This window comes from Podarcis erhardii (genome assembly GCF_964252035.2).
Source record: "Podarcis erhardii genome assembly, chromosome: 13".
Classification (NCBI taxonomy): Eukaryota; Metazoa; Chordata; class Lepidosauria; order Squamata; family Lacertidae; genus Podarcis; species Podarcis erhardii.
In genome coordinates, this window is record NC_138502.1 from 25563396 (window position 1) to 25583826 (window position 20431).

The following is a 20431-nucleotide window of genomic DNA, read 5'->3' on the forward strand; positions in this document are numbered from 1 at the left end:
TCGGCCCTTCCCGGAAGACTGTCGGCAACTTCCGCCTCACGCCTCACGCCCTCCAGCTCCGCCCGCCGTCTCTCCGGAAGCACTCGGGTCTTCCCGACGCTCGCTCGAAGCTCTCGGAACTCTCCGGAGCGGCCCTCGGTGATTTCCGGCTCCTCCTCCTCTTCTCTTTTCCGGCTCAGGGTAGTGGGATGGGGGGGGGGGAGAAGGCCCCTCCCCAATCCCAACGAGCCGGGGTGCGTGTGACGAAACGGCGTCGGCGCTTTCCGGCCGGCGTTCGGGCTCCGAGCAATAGGATTCTGGAGCCCGAAAGGCAGCTCGATGGGCACGTCCGGCTCCCAGTTGAACGCCGTGCGAAGAAACGCCGCCGCTTCGAGACACTGTCCAAGCTGCCGTTCTGTACTTTAAAACCTTACCGGAGGCGAATGCGAGGGCAAAGCAACGAGCCCTCCCCCGCTCCGTTCTGCGCTATGCACCCTGCCCCGCAAAAGGAGGCACCCGCACGAGAACCGGCAGTAAGGGAGTAGCGTGGAACTCCCTTGTTCTTGTCCCTTTGAGCCGCATGTGCGAAAGCGGCTGTTCTCTGCAAGCCGCGCCGCCTGCTTTGTGCATAAACGGAGTTCTGTCCTCACGGGTACAATTCTGTGCACGCTTGTATGGGAAGAAACCTCGTAGAAACCCACAGGCTTTATTTTCGCGTACTCAAGCGTGTATCAGCTTTGCACTATCGGTACATTAGTGTGGTGGTTTTTTCTGTTAAGAGCGCGCAGCTGCCTCTCTGCCCCCTTTTACGAACCGGAATCTTCTTTCCATCAGTTGCATCGTTGAGGAAAGCCACGGTGTTCGCATGTATTGGTTTTAATTGATGCAAATAAAAGGGAAGGGAATACTTCTAATGCGGGTGGAGACCTGACCTGACCCGCTCCTTTTTAAATAGCTTCCTGCTGCTTCTTAAAAGAGCGAGGATATTAACAATTAAAATATGTTTAAAAAAACAAAGTATGAAAAAATCTCTTTTGATCCCATCCTGACTTGCAGAAGCAAAACTCTGAAACACAACTACGCCAAGTTTGTACAAGATATTGTATGCATTAAGAGCTGTTTTCAACAAGCAGAAAATTAATCCAAGCAAGTAGGGAACCAATCATCCACTAGTGTGATGTGTTCCAGAGCAGGTTATTTTCAAACCCAGAACTCATTTTTACTCCAAAGGTGCATTTAGGGACCTATTATTTTTTTACCAGGACCATTAACTCGAGTGCCTTCAACCTGGCACACACCACTCTGTTTAGAGACCCACTAAATTCAACTCCCTCCTAATCTTAACCCCTCCCCACATTCATTAAATTTAATGCAAATTTGTTCAGATCATATTTATGACCACCCATTAACTGCCAGGAAATCTCATTTTGGCACTTAAGCCACAATTTCCCAAGAAACTGGATATAAAGTTAAGACTCCACAGGATCAATGTCATCTTCTGTAGGACCAAATCTGGATCGCAGAACATTCCAAAAGAATGTTGTATCGCAGGTTTCTGCTCATTTGTTTTGTTACTCTACAATTGGAACTGGGGGCTTTCACTAATCACAGAAGCAGCCATCCATTTTTTTAATCAGGAATAAACTGTGGCTTATTTTTTTGCTACAGTTACGATTAGTGCTTTTAGTGCATGGAAGTGAATTGCCTATTTTGTTCGTTTTGTGTACTCCCCACTTTTAGAAAACTTATCTTGGGACAGCAGGAAGGGAGCAGTTTTTGAGCCAGGCAATACAGTGGTGCCTCGCAAGATGAAATTAATCCGTTCCGTGAGGCTCTTCGTATAGCGGTTTTTTCGTCTTGCGAAGCAAGCCCATTGACAGCTTAGCGGATTAGCGCTATCAGCAGTTTAGCGGCTTTTAGCGATCAGCTGTTAAGCGGCTTATCAGCGGATCAGCTGATAAGCGGCTTAACGGCTTAGGAAAAGGGGGGGAAAGGGGGAAAAACCCGCAGGAACTCACAAGACATTTCGTCTTGCGAAGCAAGCCCATAGGGAAATTCGTTTTGCGAAGCGCCTCCAAAACAGAAAACCCTTTCGTCTAGCGGGTTTTCCGTCTTGCGGGGCACCACTGTACAGCTTTCAAGCTGCATTATGCCCAGTGGAGGCCAACTCATTAGGGCTAGTGAGGAGCTGCCTCACCAAATTCAGGCTGCCGCCACCACCACCACCAGTCCAGGGGATTGAACCACCTTTCAGATCCCAACTCAGCCTAAGTGTTACCCCTGTATAACTGAAAAGGAAGGATGGGGACAAGAGTAGAGTAGGCATTAAACAACACCAGAGTATGCCTTTATGAATTCTGCCAACTGGGCAGAGATTATCAAATTCACTGTATTATAACCCCTCTGTGATGCAGCAAATCGGAAATCACTTTCCCACCACCACCAAATTGACAAGACACACCAGTTGCAAACATCTTTTATTTTTCTCGAACATGGAAAGAAGCAAAGTCTAAAATATACATAAGCAAAAAAAAAAAAAAAGCACATTTTCATGAGAATGGCTCTTGGGATAGTGAGGATAAACTACTGGGACAGAAAGCTTTTGAAGATACGTACAGCCAAAAAGTACGGCTACACGGAGGGGACAACTGGATTTAAAAACCTACAACTACCTTGACTTATGAAAACAGACATCTCTCCTCTTCAACAAACTCAACAGAAAAAGCAAGGAGTCCTATTTGGACAAAGGAATAAAAAAATATATAATCAAACCACCACCACCTCGGAAAACAGCTGTCATGAAGGCCCAGTTGCATCTATTAGATGTCCAGGTTGATTTTCACTAGGACCGCATATAAATTGAGAAAAAACACTATGTTCAAAAATTCATAGACTTAAAAAACAGACAAGAAAGAGGAGAGTCTGTGCCCTCAACTCTCACTGCAGCTGGGGGCCTACTGGACACCCCACAAGAGCAGTCAAGTATCTTATAAGGGGCAGAGATTTTCTGTTAGGATATCCAACTTGTTTCTGGGCCACAACAACCTCCCTCCTTGGTGTGCGGTGGTGAGAACTGGGGGGTGAGAGTGGGAGAATTTTAAAAAATAATAAAAAGGGAACTACAACTTTGTTCCCACTTGGAGCAAGAAAGGAATACAAGAGGAGAGCAAGTTATAGGGTTCTGGATTGCCCCGAATCAATTTCCATTCCAATACAAAAACAAAACAAAACACAAAGTGTATCTGTCAGAACAAGGGCATAAAATTTTCCAAGCAAAAAAAAAAAAGAGAGAACAGGTCAGACGATTTATAACCATTATCTAAGCAGTCGAGGTCTACAATAACTCTCAAAAAAAAAAAGGCAGAGAGGTGCAGAAGGGAACAAAGGGCTGCCCAAGAAAGACCAGAAGAGTGGAGGGCAGAGACAAAATGAAGGCAGCTTCAAGAGGGTGCCCCCCCCCACATTTCCCCTCCTCCGTGGAATGCTGGTCCGTCTGATAGGAGCAGCTTCTTCACTTCTTTTTAGGTGGCCATTCCCTCGTCCTCACCGCTCCCATCAGGCTTAGAAGAGGTGGCCTCACCAAGGTCGGTGGCTGGGGAGCCACGGACAGGGAGAAGGCCACTTTCCTGCGGCTCATCCACATTGATGGGGTCGCGGAGTGCTGAGAACTTCCGGTCGCCAAAGGCAGCGCTCAGCTTGGCCTCAAAGAAGCGCTGCAGCCCAATGATGGACTGGACATCCTCCTTATCCTGATGAGACAAAAAAAGAAACCCCAGAGTGTGGGGAAAGCAAGCGAGCAATCAATAGTGAGACATCAGGGATATTTACTGCCCACTTGACACACTAGCTGGGGAATGCAGCAGGCAAGAGTGCTCATTATCCTTCAAGTACAAGCCACATGAGGGAATCCACCCAGGATTACATACAGCTGTGCTGTTGCCTGAACTATTCGGTGTTAGGCTGCTGACAGATTTAGATGCCCAATGTTGTCAGCCAACAGGCTCTATTCAACCTGTGAACACAAGTACGCATGGCCCTCTGTGTGTGTGCAGAAGAAATAGTGCTCAGCTTACGTTACGGGCAGAAAGGAGCTAGCCCATTTAGAACTCATCCTATTCTAATGACTGCAGTTAGTTTTAACTGGTGTTAAATAACGCGTTATTAAATTAGTGTCACCTGTAACCCGATACCTCATAATGAAGGGCAGATAAGAAACCTAATAAATATTCTATCTATGTTAAATAAGGGGCACTAATGAACCTGTAAAACAGGTTTTTTATATTAACCAAAACATTTGCAGGAAGTGTTAACACTAAGTAGAGAACTACAAAGGTTCCCTTGTCTTTGTTATACTCAGTAAATATCAATGATTCCCAAACATTCAACACCCTACCCCAACCACCTGAAAATTGCTGATGGTCTTGGCAGACCCCTTAATTGTTCTCCCCCCCCCCCCGCCTGTTACAGTGGTGCCTCGCAAGACGAAATTAATCCATTCCGCGTTTCGTCTTGCGAAGCATGACTATTAGCGGCTTAGGAAACAAACTCGCAAGAACTCGCAAGACGTTTCGTCTTGCGAAGCAAGTCCATAGGGAAATTCGTCTTGTGAAGCACCTCAAAAAACGGAAAACTCTTTTGTCTAGCGAGTTTTTCGTCTTGCGGGGCACCACTGTATTACAATTGGAATTCTATGGAGCCGTTACAGCAATATAACCAATAAAAAAGCAATAAAAATATAACTGAGTAGTGGTACAAATATTCAGATGTGGTGGATGTGCCAACTCCCATCTTCAACCACAAATCCAGATAAACCACAGGCCACCTGTATTTGGCTTGGGGACCCCTAAGTTTGGGGACCCAGGGATATATTTCCAAAGGAAAATATATAAACTGTTAAAAGGGAAAGGGGGTGGGAGAGAAGAGTCAAGTATTTACAAAGTTTATATATTTCACAATATTTATATACTGCTTGACTGTTAAAAAAACTTTACAGCAGTTTACCAAAATAGTAAAACAATGAAATTGCCATTACAAAGTTATTTAGAAACATTCAAACAGTAATCAATATCATTGGTAATCAAAAAAAACCAACCATCCCTGATACAAACACAGCACATCTAGACATTCTACATATCTAGGGATAGTCCTGTAGCAGGTTGGTTGGTTGGAAATGTTGCAGCTATTTCCGCGCCCCCCCCCCAGCCACCATTCTAGCCCCCTTAAACCTGTCGTCCTTCTGCCCTTTTGAGCAAGAGGAAGCCTTACCTCTGTCAGCTTATTAAACTGCCTGAACATCTTCCAAACATCATCTGCAAACTCATCAGGAGAGCCATAGGGTGGCGAGAGCTTCCGCTGCAGCTTGGCTCTGATCAAGGTCAAGTCAATGGTGTTCTGCCCCTCCTGCAGTACAGAAGGAGACAGGAATAAAAACCAAGCTGTCATGACGAGGCGCTTCCAGCACCTCTCAAGTTATCACAGGTACATGGTTTTAGAAGTCCACAAGACATCCGGCAAGCTTGCAATGCAAATAGTGGCATTTTGGGAAGAGTGCACCTGCTGTTATGTGAATGGCTACCTAAGAGCAGGTGGGAATTCCTCTGCCCCGTCCTCTTTGAAAGGGATCCCCCAAACACTCCCAAGAAAATGCAATACAGTATTTTCCCTGCCTGAATTGGGAAGCAATACAGCCACAGCATTTGTAGGCCTTTAAAACCATGCAAGTAACCCCTTTTGGATTTGGTTTTTTTAACTGGTTCTCTCTTCCAGCCTATGAAGAGGATGGAAATAGGCAAACTGAAAAGTTGGCAGAACTCCACCAATGTGTCCTTGGAGCTAAGCAGGGGTGAAACGGGGGGGGGGGGGGAGTTACCAGGGTGATTTGCAGGTGTGCCTATTAGAGAAAATGGGAGGAGCAAGTCCATTAAGAGCAGGGGTTGCCAACATGGTGGCCTCCAGTTGTTCTGAACTATAACTCCCATCTTCCCTTATCATTAGCCATGCTGGCTGGGGGTGATGGGAATTGCAGTCCACAGCTTCCAGGGGACTTCCTCCTGTATTACAAAATACCCTTCTCCATGGAGGGAAAGGGGTGGGTGTGGGGAGGATCAGAGCTGAAAAAGAACAGGAAACCAATTGCATTTAAATCCATAAAACCACTACAATACTTTGGGAGTGGGAGGACAAAAGCAGAAGGGATAATACTTGCCATAAACCTGTTAACGTTTTACAACTAAATGAAGCACCATTGAGGTGACTAGATATTCAACATTCCCCTTACATATGAGACTCACTATGGTATTGGAGAGTCGGTGGAGAGGCCGGCATGGCTCATAACACAGTAACTCAAGGAGAACCTGCTCACATCTCTGCGGGAGACAAAGCAGAGAAAGTGGTTAGTGGCAAAAGCAGTTAAGGTGACTAAGCTGCAAGATACATGGATGTGTAGGTTTATTGTCAAGTCCTCTCCATTATCATTTCAGTGCTTTGTGACATCCAGGAATCAGCTGGCTAAATCGGGTCCATATTGGAAGACTAGTACTGCTTTGCCTGCCCTTTCTCCTAGGGTTTTTAAGCTTACACAGCTGGTGGAATCATATCTCCATGCAGCTCACTGTAGTCCTAGCCCTGGCAGGGTCCACGACTAGCTGACCTCAACCTGATGTTTCAGATCGTATTTCTACAATCACCCCTGAACATTGGGTCATGCAGGCTGACAGGAGCTGCTGCCAAAAGGTGTCATACTGGGGAAGGATGGTCCATATGGCCCCCTTGGGGCTCCCGGGTAAAAAACGTGTAAAGGGGGGGCACACCATGAGCTTAGGGGGCCACAGAGGAAAATGAGAAGTGAAGGGGGATTTTTTTAAAAAACAATCCTGGTTGGCTGGCTATCCGCTTGGCCAATCACAACTGGGTAAGAGTAGACCAGTAGAGCCTGCGATCCAGAACCCCCAGGTCAGGCAAGTGCAGTGGTGGGATGGCAACGGGTAGGGCTGGGAGCGAGCCACAGCTGATTGTTGCTGCTGCCAGTTCTGGGCCCGGTGGCAGCCTGGGCCTGACACTGCATGGTGCAATCCACCCCAGCGCCTAGCCAAGCAGGGCCGCCTGGTGCTGCTGACTTGCATCTACTGTCTACTCAGAAGAAAGCCACATTTAGTTCAGTGGGCCTTACTCCCAGGTAAGAAGGATTTTAACTCAGGGTTAGCCAAGGTGACGCCCTCCAGATGATGTTGAACTCCAGTCTCAGCAAGCAAAACCAATGGTCAGGGACAATGGGACTTGGACATCCTACCCCATTCCTGGGATTGGATGCTGTTATAATTTATATGTGCTCCAGACCTTGTCTGCTTTAAATGTCAGGTCAACCCCGAACGAAGCATTCAGCTCTCCAAAGCCCCATGTCAGCTCTGCCCATACCATCAGCCAGAGCAAGCTGTTTTTCTTCTCAAGACAGGGCAGACTAGTACCTGCTGGTCAGCAGCTGACAGTATCTTCACCTCCCCATCTATGGAGACTGGAGTCAAGTCGGTCCCATCCTCTTCAATGGATCTCACTGGCTGCTCACACAACAGACACTTCCATTCCTGGCTGCAGGGGCAAAGTGAGAGAGAGGTATTGTTCCAAGGTTGGCCACCGCTACAGTACAGGTAGGGAGAAATCCTGACAACTTGCAGTTGGAATTTTGATTTTGTTTACATTCTTGCTACTTTTAAAATGGCTTAGAAGGTTCCATTCCCCACCCCCATTTTTTATCTTTATTTCAATCCTGAAAGGGTGCTAGGTATTTATTTCCATTTGGCTGGTCACTGCAGACCCATTACCTTTGAAGTGGAGAAGTTAAGAGATCAGAGCTGCCTACAGGCTTCACCCTTTAGTTTCTACAAGCATCTCTGTGCAGAGATTTAAGGTTCCATTCCATCATCTAGATCGTCCTCATGCACTCCCCACCGTTTGCAAAGATTAGCTGTGGATGGCTTAGGAAGAAGTCTACTATTCAAACACCTCCTAGAATTGTGGTGGGGAACCTGTGGCCCTCCAGCAAAGGAATGTTCCCAGATACACTAAGTCTGCATTAACTGCAGATCATATAACACAGAGAAAGGAAAATTCATTTTGATGATTTCCAAGGGGGGAAGCATCTATTTCCATGTCTTCTGAGCACTCAAGTGTTTTGCTGAAGGACTTCCCTTCTGCAGCGCTACAAGAATAGAAATATTGGGCACAGTTTTCTTCATAAGGCTTGCTGCTTGTGCCACTACCACCATTCCTGACTTACAAGCCCTGTCTTCTCCTCCAGAGCCAGCGGGAGGAACACCAAGATGCACGAGATGACATTCAGGAATAGGGAAGCCCATACCTGGGGATTTCCAGGAGAGCAGGCAGGTGACAATCCAGGTGGTAGCACTTCTTGCAGCCATCACACATGACTACAGCACCAGCTTTCATGCAGACTCTGCAGGAAGCAGCTTCGTCCCCGTTGGCAGTGCCATCATGGCTGTGAACAGACTGCATTTCCATAGCAGAGCTGGTGCTGCCACTGGGGGAGATGAGCCGGGGCGCTAAGGAGCCTTCTGGAAGCAAAGCATCCTGGGGCAGCACCACTGGCTTAGTGTCTTTAGCATCAAGAGAAGCTGGGTGGTCAATAGCTGCCTCCATCTGCTCCTCCTGAAGGAAGGGGGACAAAGAGGGAGTCAGGACAGAAGCACAACGAGAAAATGCACAGGGAAAGCAGTGCAAAGAATAAAGAGCACCCCTCATTATTAGGGAACAGGGTGAAATAAATCTGCTCCTACAAACCAGCTGGGATGAATTTAGTGAATTATAGTGATGCAGATTATGCAATAGTCTCATGTTTTAGAAATATTTCTGAACAGCTAAAAATGTATAACTGACGCAATGGAAAAAATGAAACTGATTATGTATTTTTTTTTTTTTACTGATTTTATTAGATGCAGGAAACATCCCAGAGATCATGTCCACATGGTCAATATTGGGCTAGACCAGGCATAGGCAAACTCGGCCCTCCAGATGTTTTGGCACTACAACTCCCATCATCCCAGTGGTCAGGGATGATGGGAATTGTAGTCTCAAAACATCTGGAGGGCAGAGTATGCCTATGCCTGGGCTAGACCAACACCGCACAGGAATTCATTAAAACTGGGAGGAGCACACAAGTATTCTTCAACTCAAAAAGCATACTGGGTTTTCCTTGAACAGCTCCTAGAACAATGGACGGGTATCCACCTTGCAGCTACCAGGGACAGCCCAGTTAAACCTGTCCCCCTATTATCCAGCCTCCCCACTGCCTAGTTGGGTCAGAAGACTGCACTATTTTCTGGACACTGATGATACTCTAGGAGCTCCCTACGTCTTTCAGCTTTAACGCAGACTGAAGATGCCCAAGTAGATTTCCTTGTCATATTGGCTGGAGGGAGAGGATGAATACAGATTGGTCAATCTGCAGCAGGCATCCCTGCTTGACTGGTCAAATTCATCCAGGCACACTTCAACCCCTTGGGCACTGCAGCAGCATGCTCTGGCCCACACTTTCAGCAGTGGTGGGTGGGACGGACTTACTTTGCTTGACTGTGTACAAAACTTGGAACTCCTTATGGACTGAATAGGAGGCAATGGTGGTGGTTCTTAAAGTGGGTGATATTCACAGGTGAGCAGGATCGCTACATGCAGCTAGCAATACTCACCACCCCACCCAGATCTATGCTAACTCCAAAGGGGCAACGCTGACCTTCACTGCTGCCGGCAGCCCTGCTAAATGGGCTGCGGCAGCTGCAGCTTGCTGAACCCCACGTTCGATCACAATGAGATTGAAGTCTTCAGTGGAAGAACCAGGAAACACCTTGAAGACAGGTGGCTGGTTGTCCGATGTCAGGTCCACATCCAGCCGCTCCAGACTGACACGGGGCACCTTGCGCACAGTGCCACCCTCTCCATCTTGGCCGCGGGACCTGAAGCATAGTAGGAAACTCATGTTAGGAACTGCAGGCCTGGCCTTCATGTATACACAGTAAAGTCTAGGAAATGTAAGGTCCTAGGCCCTCTTGCCTTAGATTTAAAGTTGAAAATCGTGTATGTTAAACCTCAGAAATTACAAAGGTCTAGCTGAAGTCTGCAATACCTGGTAGGAAAAGAAAGTCTCCCACTGATACCACCCTTTCAACACACCTATTCAATGACACTCCTGCAAGAGTACAACCCCATTCAGCTGTTGTAGTGTTATCTAGGATGGAAGTGGTTTTATATGCTTAATGAGTAGACAGCAGCCTTCTATCTAGTCCAGCTCAAGGCAAAATGCACTTCCTAATGATCAGACCTGAGCTCCCAGAACATGGCAACTCTCAAGCTTTCCATCTGCTTGGAAATTTGATTGGAATGTGTCACATGGATGGGCAAAATAAAATTCTCGTTTGCACCAAGAATTCCAGTCCAGCAACACAACCAGTTTTAATACCTATTACCTCTTGCAGACAAGGATGCTTGCTGGTTCAGTTTTAGTTCGACAACAAAAGGTTATTCAGGTCTTATTCTGAAGAACTCCTAAGGTTATACTTTCATGCAGGAATAATTCTTGTTCCAGGCATTTTGCGATGGGGGGGGGATGGAAAGAGTTACCCAGCAACTGCATGCTGCTGCCCTTCAATAACTATCTCATACATTTACTGTCAAGAGGTAGTAAATAGAATATCTCTATATTTTAGGTAAGTTACCACTCCACTTTTTCAAAGTAGCCTACAAATCTACAAATCCATGGCCAAGATCTTTTTCCTTTGGAGCAGGCAGATTCTTAGCACTCAACAATGCACCAGATTCTGAAATGGCACACGTGTATGAGAATACAGAAGATGGGAGTGTGGTTTGGAAGTCAACTACTGCAGAATGGGGCCCAAGCGCCCAGGAAGACATGGCAGCACATAAAAAAAGAATGCACTTACCTCTTCATTCCAGAAACATTGGCTTCACCAGAGTATGATCCTTCTGTTGTAGTAAGGGAAAACAAGTGTCAAAAGACAGTCATCCCAAATTGGATCCCATCAGCCCTCCTTGGCCCAAATGCAGAACAAATCTGTCATAACCCATGGGACTGCCCGATGCCTAATTTAACCCCTCACCCCCACCCTGATGTTCCTTCTAAATCTTAGAAGCGAAAGGACCCCTTAACGCAGAGATCAGAAACCTGTGGCTCTCCAGAAGCTGTTAAAACCACAACCTCCATTATCCCAGACAACGGAACAAAGCTCATGGAGGTTGCAAAATCTGGATGGCCACAGGCTCCTCAGGCTGCCCTTAAAGCTTTTACCTGCCCTCCCACTGAAACCCCTTCAGCTCCCTTCATGCTTCTTACCTACGCCAAAGCCGTCACCCATGTCCATTGGCTGCAAAAGAACAGAGCAAAAAGTCAAGGGAGAGACCCAACACAAGCCTTAGGCTGCTTCCTCACCACTTTCCATCAAGATACATTACTTGTTACAGGTCCTGTGCAAGACAGTGGCCTTCGACTGCAGGCTTACAACTGAAAGGCACACCTTGGGAGAAATCAGCACCCACAAAGACACATTCCATCTCCTGTAAGCAGTGCCAGGAAAGGCGCCCTCCTCCATTCTAGAGACCCTTTCTTCCTCATCCTTCCCTGCTCACCTGTCCAGCAGAAGAGGCACTAGCATCATTGATATAGCAGTCGGGAATTGCCTGCCGCTGGCTGTTGGAAGGCAGCACAGGCTGAAGCAGAGCTCCCTTATTCAATATGCTTGTCTGCAGAGACATCTGCTGGACACCCTACATGGAAAGGTGGACCAGGAAGCCTGTTACTGCACGTTAAGCCAATGGATATGGAGCATTTCATGGACCATCGACCACTATGGGGGCCCCGGCAGGCTAGCCCAAGGCATGCAGCAACGTACTATCTACTTGTAGAAGGCACACGACTGATGACGCATGGTGTGTTGTTACTGTGACAGCTTCATGCATAAAATGCACCTCCCCGCCACTGAGACAGGCACTCCCAGGATGCAGGTGGACCAACCAGCCAAGGGTTGCTGGATCTACAGAGACACGCAATCACGGGGAGACAGAACTGGTACAAAGGAGAGCCGGTACCTGAGAAGGAGGAACAGAGCCCTGCCTGACTGCCACTCCTCCAGATGCAGCAGAGGTAGCATTGGCCCGCTGTTGGGGAGTCTGGGCATTAGGGGTCGCCAGCAAGCCACTCCGCTCCGAGACTATCTGACCTAGGGGAGGGACGGTGGGGTAGAAAAGGTAGGTTATATCTCTCAAGGGCTGGCATTTGTTACACTTGTCTCGATGCAAGTATGTAAAAATTGTCACAATGAGGTAGGGCCGGAACAGTGATGCAGGCAAGCAAAGCATCTAGGCACAGAGGCCGGACAGCTGGCACAGAACAGCTCAAGAGTTGTTGTTATCCCTGGGCAGGTTGGTAGGCAGCACTGTACATTAGGCCACATAAACCTTACCAGCTATTGAATGCCAAAGAGGCACTTAAGAATTTTCTGTTCTCTTGTCTCTCTGACAGACAGAGACACATTTCATTAGTAGATTTTTATCTTGAAAACACAGATATCTGCAAGACGTTTGGGACAGCACTGTGCTTTGTATGGTTTTCCCACCTTCCTTTGTGGCCTTCTTGCACATCACCCAGCATTACCATTGTACCATCAGTGTGAAGGAAGTCTATGGAGTAGCTAAAGAGAAGGACAGACAACAGATGCAAGTTCTTCTAAGTCCAGGAAGTCCCAGTTCAGAGAAGCCATGCACAAAAAGGGTGCTGACTGACTACACCCAAGAGTTTGGGGTCTCAGAAATCTGGTTCCCTGGAAGCGGGGGCGGGGGAGAGAATTAACCGGTGCATTACTTTCTTTTCCAGTCAAGTCACCCCCTTGAAATGGGAAAGAAGTTTAGTATTTATTGTAGTTACTTGATTGTATACTGCTTACCATAAATAAAATCCAAGACTCTGTTTGAAATGTAAAATAGAGATCTAAAATTATTTCAAACAGAAGTTGTTATCCTAGATTTCACTGAATGCATAGGACAGCAGAATCCCATGCTAATGCCTCCATCCCTTCTCTTAAAAGCATGAATTACTTGAATGGGAAGCACTGTTCTTTTAAAATGGTAACAAATAAATCCAGTTTTTCATGTTCTTAATTGCTTTTACAGAAGTTTTGGAATGTTATACTGCAGGGTAATAAACATGGTTCACTCCAGATGTTCTGAGCTACAACTGCTGGGTGCAACACTTTGGGGGGGGGGGTCACCACGTTGCCCCGCTCTGCTGTATTTTATTGATTTCATGGGTGGAGTGTATGTCCAAAAACGTGAACTACAATCTTATTAATAAATGAAATAATTCCAGTAGTCAGTTTCTCACCAAATGTCTCTGCGCTCTTGGTCCAAGCATTTAAGTCCCACTGGAATTTCATGTCTCCATGGGGCTCCACAGGATCGACGATCATTTTGAGAGCCCTGTGCAGCTGGAAGTAAATCTGAAGCAGAAGGGTGTGGGGAGTGTGTGAGAGAAAGAGAAGCAAGCTTAATTGTACCAAAGGGAAACCATTAAAAGCTCATTCACTACCATCAATATAGTACAGTCTAGCTGGTCAGCCAATACCCTTCTGCACTGCCTTTGGGTACCCAGAATGGATACCCATATGGTGTGGCAAGAAGGGCAGAGATTTTAATGCAAACTGCAGAGAACCCTGGCAGGTTTGTTAAAGAATGCAGTTAATGGGTCAATTCCATTAGTGAGGAAAGAGCTCCTCGGGATAAGACGTCCTTATCAGTGCTACTGAGCAGCTTAGGTACCTAACTTTATGTATAAAAAGGGCTCAAATTACAGCATGGGTTGTGTTGTGCACAGCTCACAGACTTAACATATAGAATAAGGAGAACTTATGTTTAAAGAAGATTGGAAAACATTTATTGACTATTTGGGAAATAACTGTACAGCTGAAAACGCTGGCAGCATTAAGATAAATTCAACAGGGTAAAGAAGTTTTGATGGATGCAGTAATGGAATGCTGAATGGTATGTTTTTTAAAAAAATATGCAGGGATTTATATGTGAAATGAACCATGGAAAGAGAAGAAGGTAAGTCATTGATATCTTAAGGATGCAGCAAGAGTATTTTAAATTGTAAAACAGAAAACTTAATCCCAGCTGACTGGATGGGATAGCCACCTTCATATAACCAACCAGCTTGAATTTAATTAATGCATTAAAGGCGTTAAGATCATAAGAGTGGGCTGTCCTGCCTGGTTTAGCTAAGTCACTTCCCCTCACCTTGGAAAGAAGGGTTTCGTGCCTTTGTTCTACCATTCCACCATGTGAGCCCTACCAGGAAGGAGGTCTGCGCTGGTTGCTCCAGGCCCAAACCACGTGGCTTTCTTACAAAGCCACCTTTGTGTTTCTGTACAAATAATTTAGAAACACTTACCACTATGGAACCTAAGCTTCACAGCTGGGTGGGAAAGCACATGACTCTGACCTTTGAAGAGTTTGTAATTACAGTCAACCTTGGTTTTCGAATTTAATCTGTTCCGGGCACGGCTTCCAATTGGCTGCAGGAGTGGAAGTTCGGCTTTTGAAAACCGTTCAAAAACTGGAACAATCACTTCTGGTTTTTCGATTGTTCGGGAGCCGAAATATTCGAGTTCAAAGGTGTTCGGCTTCCAAGGTTCCACTGTATACCTTATTTAACTACAAAATGTATCATATTTTACTATGCTAAGGGAAGTGGGGAACTTTGGAAGTAACTTAGAAGGGGCTATTTTAAAGCTCTAACAGGCTGTATTCTACGCTTTGCTTTGCTTTGCTTTGCTGCATCTTTTGAGATTTTAAATCTCTGCTGGGGTTCTCTCACCAAAGAATACTTGTCCCAAACCTGGATCTAGGCATCCAGAGAATTCTGTTTTTTTAATACATCTTTTCCTTTAACCAAAATGCAAAAACCGATAGGTAGATTAACCTCAAACATGAAGTAAATATCAAACATTTGAGAAGTGCCAAGTAACAGCTTGAAAGCTCTCAACAAGTCCTGCATGGGCATGTGGGAAAGGAGCACCAGAGATCTCACCAGTTTCTTCGAAAGCAGCAAGGCAGTGTTGTTGTCGCTTTCCAGGGCCCAATTGGCAAAGCGTAGGATATGCTCCTGGTGGCGCTGGAGCTTCGTCATGGCCCAATGTTGTCTCTCCAGTTTCTCCTGCTGCCCTTCAGTGACTTTCTGTAAAGGGAAAGAAAAAAAGGGAACACTTGATTCAGTATCATCATAGCCACTACTAGCTCTATCTAGTCTTAATATACCCAATATTGGCAGTGACATAGTCAAAGTTAAGCTTTGGCTGCCACATATGAAGAAACTGTGGCTAAGGCCTTTATTGTGCATATTTGCAGTGATGGTGACCTGTGCAATAAGGCCACCCCCTCAAGAGCAGTTCTTCCCAGTCAGATTTTGTTCTGCTTTTTTAAAAGCATGGTTGGTCCTCCTTGATTAGATGAAAAATGACTGCAAGCTAGTAAGTGAAGATTACTTTGACTGGCGGCATTCAAGTTTTCTTTTGCAATTTTCTTCCCCACCCCAAACTCTCCTGTCTTTCCCCAAAACCACCGCGCTATGGCATGCCCATTCGCAATCAGAAGCAGTCATTTCAGTCTCTCACCTGTGCATCATTAACCAGCACCTTGCCCCGCTTATTGAGCTCCTTCATGATTTGCAGGATGGCCATCTTCACATCCACCTGCACTCGCTTCTGCACATCTGCCACCTGCCGGATCCTGTGGATTTAAAGCAGGGGGTAGAATAAGGCTGTGGTCCCCAGAGAGCCAATAAGTTCTGTACAATTCTGCTACCAGTGCTTTTTCTCCCATAATCCTTTGAAAAGCCTGTGACCCAAAACCACATGACGACCCTGAAAGCTTAATGGATGCTAACTGTGGTCATCCAAGAATTGGGTCTTCTGTAAACTAGGCACTTACGAGGTTCGCACTTCCTTGGTGGACTTCTGGAGGTTGGCATGCTTATCTCCAAGGCGCTTCACCAACGAGGCCAGCATCTTGCGTTGGTTCTTAACTGCATCCTCCAAGAACTGGTACCTGCAGAGAAGGGTACAGCCCTCATTTGGTGACAGTACTGGGATTCTAAAAGCTATTATAAAAGGTGTGCTCGCATTTTCTCTTGCAATTTTTATTTTTATTTATTTAAAAGGATTTATAGAAAAGAAAAACATTCAGCTGTTTTATTACTGCTTTATAATTGTTGCTTGTTTTTACAGTAATCCTTCTGTGCTCCCTACGGGAGGAAAGGCAGTGTATAGTAGTGGTGAAACAACATACTGAGATTCTTGCATAGCACAGGGTTGGACTGGATGACCCTCTGCAATTATACATTTCTATATTCTGATTAACCATCAAAACCTATTGCATCTTAAAATCTCAGGCTGGAAGGGGGTCAACACCTATATGGCACTGGCTTTCCCCACTTATTGTCAAGACCAATTTAGCAGAAGCAGGTGGAGGAAAGGGGCGAAGAAATAAGCCTAACTCAAGATAGGAACAGCCAATTTTTCTTGATGGAACTTCCACATGTGGGCATGGAATGGCATTCTTACAGCCTAGACAGCCTTCCCTAACCTTGTGCCCCTCAGATGTTTCTGGGCTACCAACTCCCCATCAGCCCCAGGCAGTGCACCAAATAGACATGGCTTATTTGAGTGGCAGTCCAAAACATCTGCAGGACACTGGGTTGGAGAAGGGTGGCGTCGGCTGATGAACTCCACAGTTTGTCTCAGGCAGCAGCAGCAGAAGGCATTATTCTAGATTGACAGGTATGTTTCTACATAGCCAGCAGGAATGCTTACTGGTGATCCTTGTGCACATTCAGCTGGCAGTCCCGGCAGGTGAGGGTGTCGCAAGTGTCGCAGAACAGCACCAGTGGCTCATGCTTGTGGACGGAGCAGTACACTGTCTTCTCTCTCTCCTGGGATTTGGAAGAGCCTAGCAAGAAGTAGAGGACAGCCTATTTACCATTGCAAGGCACACACCTCAACAGATTCAGCATTATGTGGGTAGGAGAGAGAAAACCATGGCATTTGCGCCGACCATGCCAGGGCCAGCAGCACTAGTTTCAGACAAGTAATGTTTCTCTTGACTCCCTTGGAAGTTGTCGGGGACCGTGCTGAGGAGGGCCGCACGGAGGAGGAATGGTGGGAGCCTCCCCCTGCTCCTGATCAGGATCCTGAATCTTCCCAGGAGCAGTAAGACAGTATAGATTTGGAACAGTGATTGGCAGAGGGACATAGTTCAGAAGGGAGAAGCTGGGAAATACTGGATGGGGAACAGCTAGGAGATGAAAAACTGGGAGAGGGAGGGTTAACAGATATACTGTCTCTGGAAAACATTCCTCCGCTCAGGCCAAGAACAATAAGAGCTCAGAAGGTGGCAGAACAGAAAGCACAGAGGGTGTGAGCTCAGGTTACAAGATGCAGTAGTGACATGGGTGACTAGGGAGTCATGGGGTGGAACTCTTAATTGGGAGCACCCCATTCATAGGAAATGGGTTTTGTTCTCTCACTGTGATCATTAAAAGTTTCTAACTGGTAAGAAGACTCCTTTTCCTTTTTCCTGCTTATCTGCTGCCAAGGAAGGGAGGAAGCAGATTCCCTGAAGCCTGACAGGCATTTCCACCAAACACCCATGACAGTGAACCTTTGCAGCCCACAAGACCTTCTCCCTATGCCGCCAACTTACCTGTGGACCGGACAGTGTGTTCCTTAGTGTACTTCACTCTCTGGTGAGCCTCCACGCAAGTCTCGCACAGGGGCTCTTGGCACTCCACACAGTAGCTGGTGGCCGGGGCATTGTCTTCACAGCTGGTGCAGCACTGATGGGAAAAGGAACATGGTTAATTAACCATTAAGAACAACAGAGTCATTTTCCTCCAACCACCCCAATCGGAGAGGCAGAAACAGCCAAGGAACATCCAAAGACTGAGCAAAGAAACATTGGAATACGATGCTTGTTGTGGGGAGTGGGGGGTGACCCCATTACCTGGTTAGCTTCTCTGGCATCCCCAAAAGACTCTGTTGCACCATCCCGCAGGAAGTAGTTCTCCACTATATCTTTTAGGTAACACTGGTGCTTGCACACTGGGCAGTCAACCACTGCAAAGAGAAGCACAACGGAAACATCAGGCACAACCCACAGAAACACACTTATCTGTATTTTCTGGAAACAATTTAAGACATTTTTTTGTTTCGTTTCGACAGCCTTTTCCAGCTGGATGAAAAAGTCTCTGCCTTGGAGATTCTACGTTTTGTATTGCTTATAAGCCTATCTGCGGGGGGGGGGGGGGGGGGTTGTACTGCTTATCATGATTTTTACATTTTTTAAACAAAAGGATATATGCTTGTAAACTGCCTTGTAGAAATAAAAATGGAAGACCCACAGAAGCACCTAGCAGAACCAGTCTCCTCTACGTTGTCTAGCCTGTTAGCCATATTTGTGCAGCCATTTCAGGATGAGGTGGGTTTGCAGATAAGAGAGAAGCAATGATAAGATGCACGTCAATGCTTCTGAACTGTTCTCCCATTACTCATCTGCCTTGCCAGGTCAGCAGCCATCACTGCAACCTGAAAAGTGGGGGAAGGGTGCTCGCTTGCATGCTCTCTCTCTCTCTCACTCACACACACACACCAAATCCCCTGCTGCCTTGATTTCCCTCTATATCAGAAAGATATAACCAAATATACCTGTTTTACAAATGGTTACAGAGCATGAAATGGAAGAGCCACACCAGCAGCTCACATGTAAAGGTTAGGTCAACTGCTTCCATTCCCGCTGGTCATATTAACGACTCAGAAACTTTAAAAACTGGTGCCCTACTATACTACTTTCCTTTTCATCTCATGCTTTTAGACTAACATCGTAGGCAGGGACTGTCATGTTTTGTGTACAGCACTGACCACATTATACAAATTATAAGCAAACAGTTATTAGGACAACAAGCAAGTCAAGTCTTTCATTCATTTCCCCGTGTGTGTATTTCACACATATGTGTGTGCAAGGTTCCGTCTAGCCCAAGATTCCAAAGCTGCCCATTTCACAATCCATGTTTCCCCCACAACCTATAACCAACTACAGTGAAACCTCGGGGTTACAAACACCTCGGGTTACAAACTCTGCTAACCTGGAAGTAGTACCTCAGGTTACGAACCTTGCCCCAGGATGAGAACGGAAATCGCGCACCGGCGGTAGCAGGAGGCCCCATTAGCAAAAGCGTGCCTTAGGTTAAGAACAGTTTCAGTTTAAGAACAGACCTCCAGAACAAATTAAGTTCGTAACCCAAGGTACCACTGTACACCAGTTTGCACTTATTTTTTAAAAATGTGAAACATATTTGTGTAGATTTTTGTTATTTCCAGAGCAGTTCACACCACAATTCCGACATTAAAGCAAAAATTTTAGAATCAATAAATACTTATATATTTACCACATCTTATTTCACCAAAGTATTCACAATGTTGTCATCTTTACAAAACCAAGTAACAGCCAGAATGACAACAATTGGCAGCTAAGCTATTTCATACTGATATACACTAATATTAATATTCCCCGCCTTTTTCCTCCCTGACAAGACTGAAAGCCGCTTACAGATAAAAAGAACCACTAAACACAAAGGAAAACAGTAATTTAAAAAACAACAAAATATCGATAGAATTTAAACTACAAACACTCTATAAAATCTGCTTAAAGCATACAAATAATTACAGTAAAAACAGCACAGCACCAGCCCTTTGATTAAAAGCTGTCAATTCCTGAAAGCCTGTTGGAACAAGAAAGTCTAGCAACTAATCTGCAAACTAGTATATTAAGGAAAAAATATTTTGGCTAGTTCTGACCATACACCTCAGTACTCTCCAAGCACAATCACAGACAAGATCGTCAATAAGCACAGCCTTTGTTTTATAATAGCAGATATTACTTGAACACAATTCTCTTTTAAGGGAAAACTACTGTAGAAACCTTTGTTCTGCAAAGCTTAGCATTAACATGAGATGCAACTATGGGCAATAGCCACCAGTTTAAATGAAACCTCCAAAAAGATTCTAGAAACATACAATAGGCCAGCTTCCCAGAGTTATCTGGCCGATGCAAACAGTGGGCAACTCATAACTCATGTTGCCTGGAGGGGGCAGAGGCGCCAAGCAAAAGTATGGCCATAATGAAGGGGAGCACTCCCTCAAGGAGCCCTATATACTTTTGAGCATAAATATATAGCTTTCTCCTGCAAGTTATCAGCTATAATTTCTCAGGGTGTCTTTGATGCATCTGATTCCAAGAATGAATTCAGTTCTGCAGAGAAAGGATGCCTGCAGACTATTGTTTGCCACTCAACCCACGTTCTCTCACCACCCCGCTGAAGGCTGCC

At 45.8% G+C, this 20431-nt stretch overlaps 1 protein-coding gene across 3 annotated transcripts in view; it reads right to left on the minus strand.

Annotated features, from left to right (window-relative positions):
- Positions 1-2443: 2443 nt before the first annotated feature.
- The window catches only part of TRIM28 (tripartite motif containing 28), a 36607-nt gene continuing 18619 nt past the window's right edge, over positions 2444-20431 (minus strand). The window contains exons 2-18 of one of the 3 annotated variants that reach the window (XM_081836721.1): positions 18052-18164; positions 17752-17884; positions 16863-16998; positions 15982-16098; positions 15666-15780; positions 15083-15229; positions 13379-13493; positions 12088-12218; positions 11629-11766; positions 11336-11366; positions 10926-10968; positions 9833-9941; positions 8333-8640; positions 7443-7563; positions 6270-6344; positions 5245-5379; positions 2444-3728 (exon numbers count right to left, since the gene is read on the minus strand). In XM_081836721.1, coding sequence (XP_081692847.1) covers positions 3501-3728; positions 5245-5379; positions 6270-6344; positions 7443-7563; positions 8333-8640; positions 9833-9941; positions 10926-10968; positions 11336-11366; positions 11629-11766; positions 12088-12218; positions 13379-13493; positions 15083-15229; positions 15666-15780; positions 15982-16098; positions 16863-16998; positions 17752-17884; positions 18052-18164 — 2195 coding nt within the window. In that variant the 3' untranslated portion in view covers positions 2444-3500. Of the gene's footprint in view, positions 3729-5244; positions 5380-6269; positions 6345-7442; positions 7564-8332; positions 8641-9721; positions 9942-10925; positions 10969-11335; positions 11367-11628; positions 11767-12087; positions 12219-13378; positions 13494-15082; positions 15230-15665; positions 15781-15981; positions 16099-16862; positions 16999-17751; positions 17885-18051; positions 18165-20431 lie in introns of all 3 variants that reach the window. The other 2 variants (XM_081836723.1, XM_081836722.1) reach the window with 2 other exon arrangements.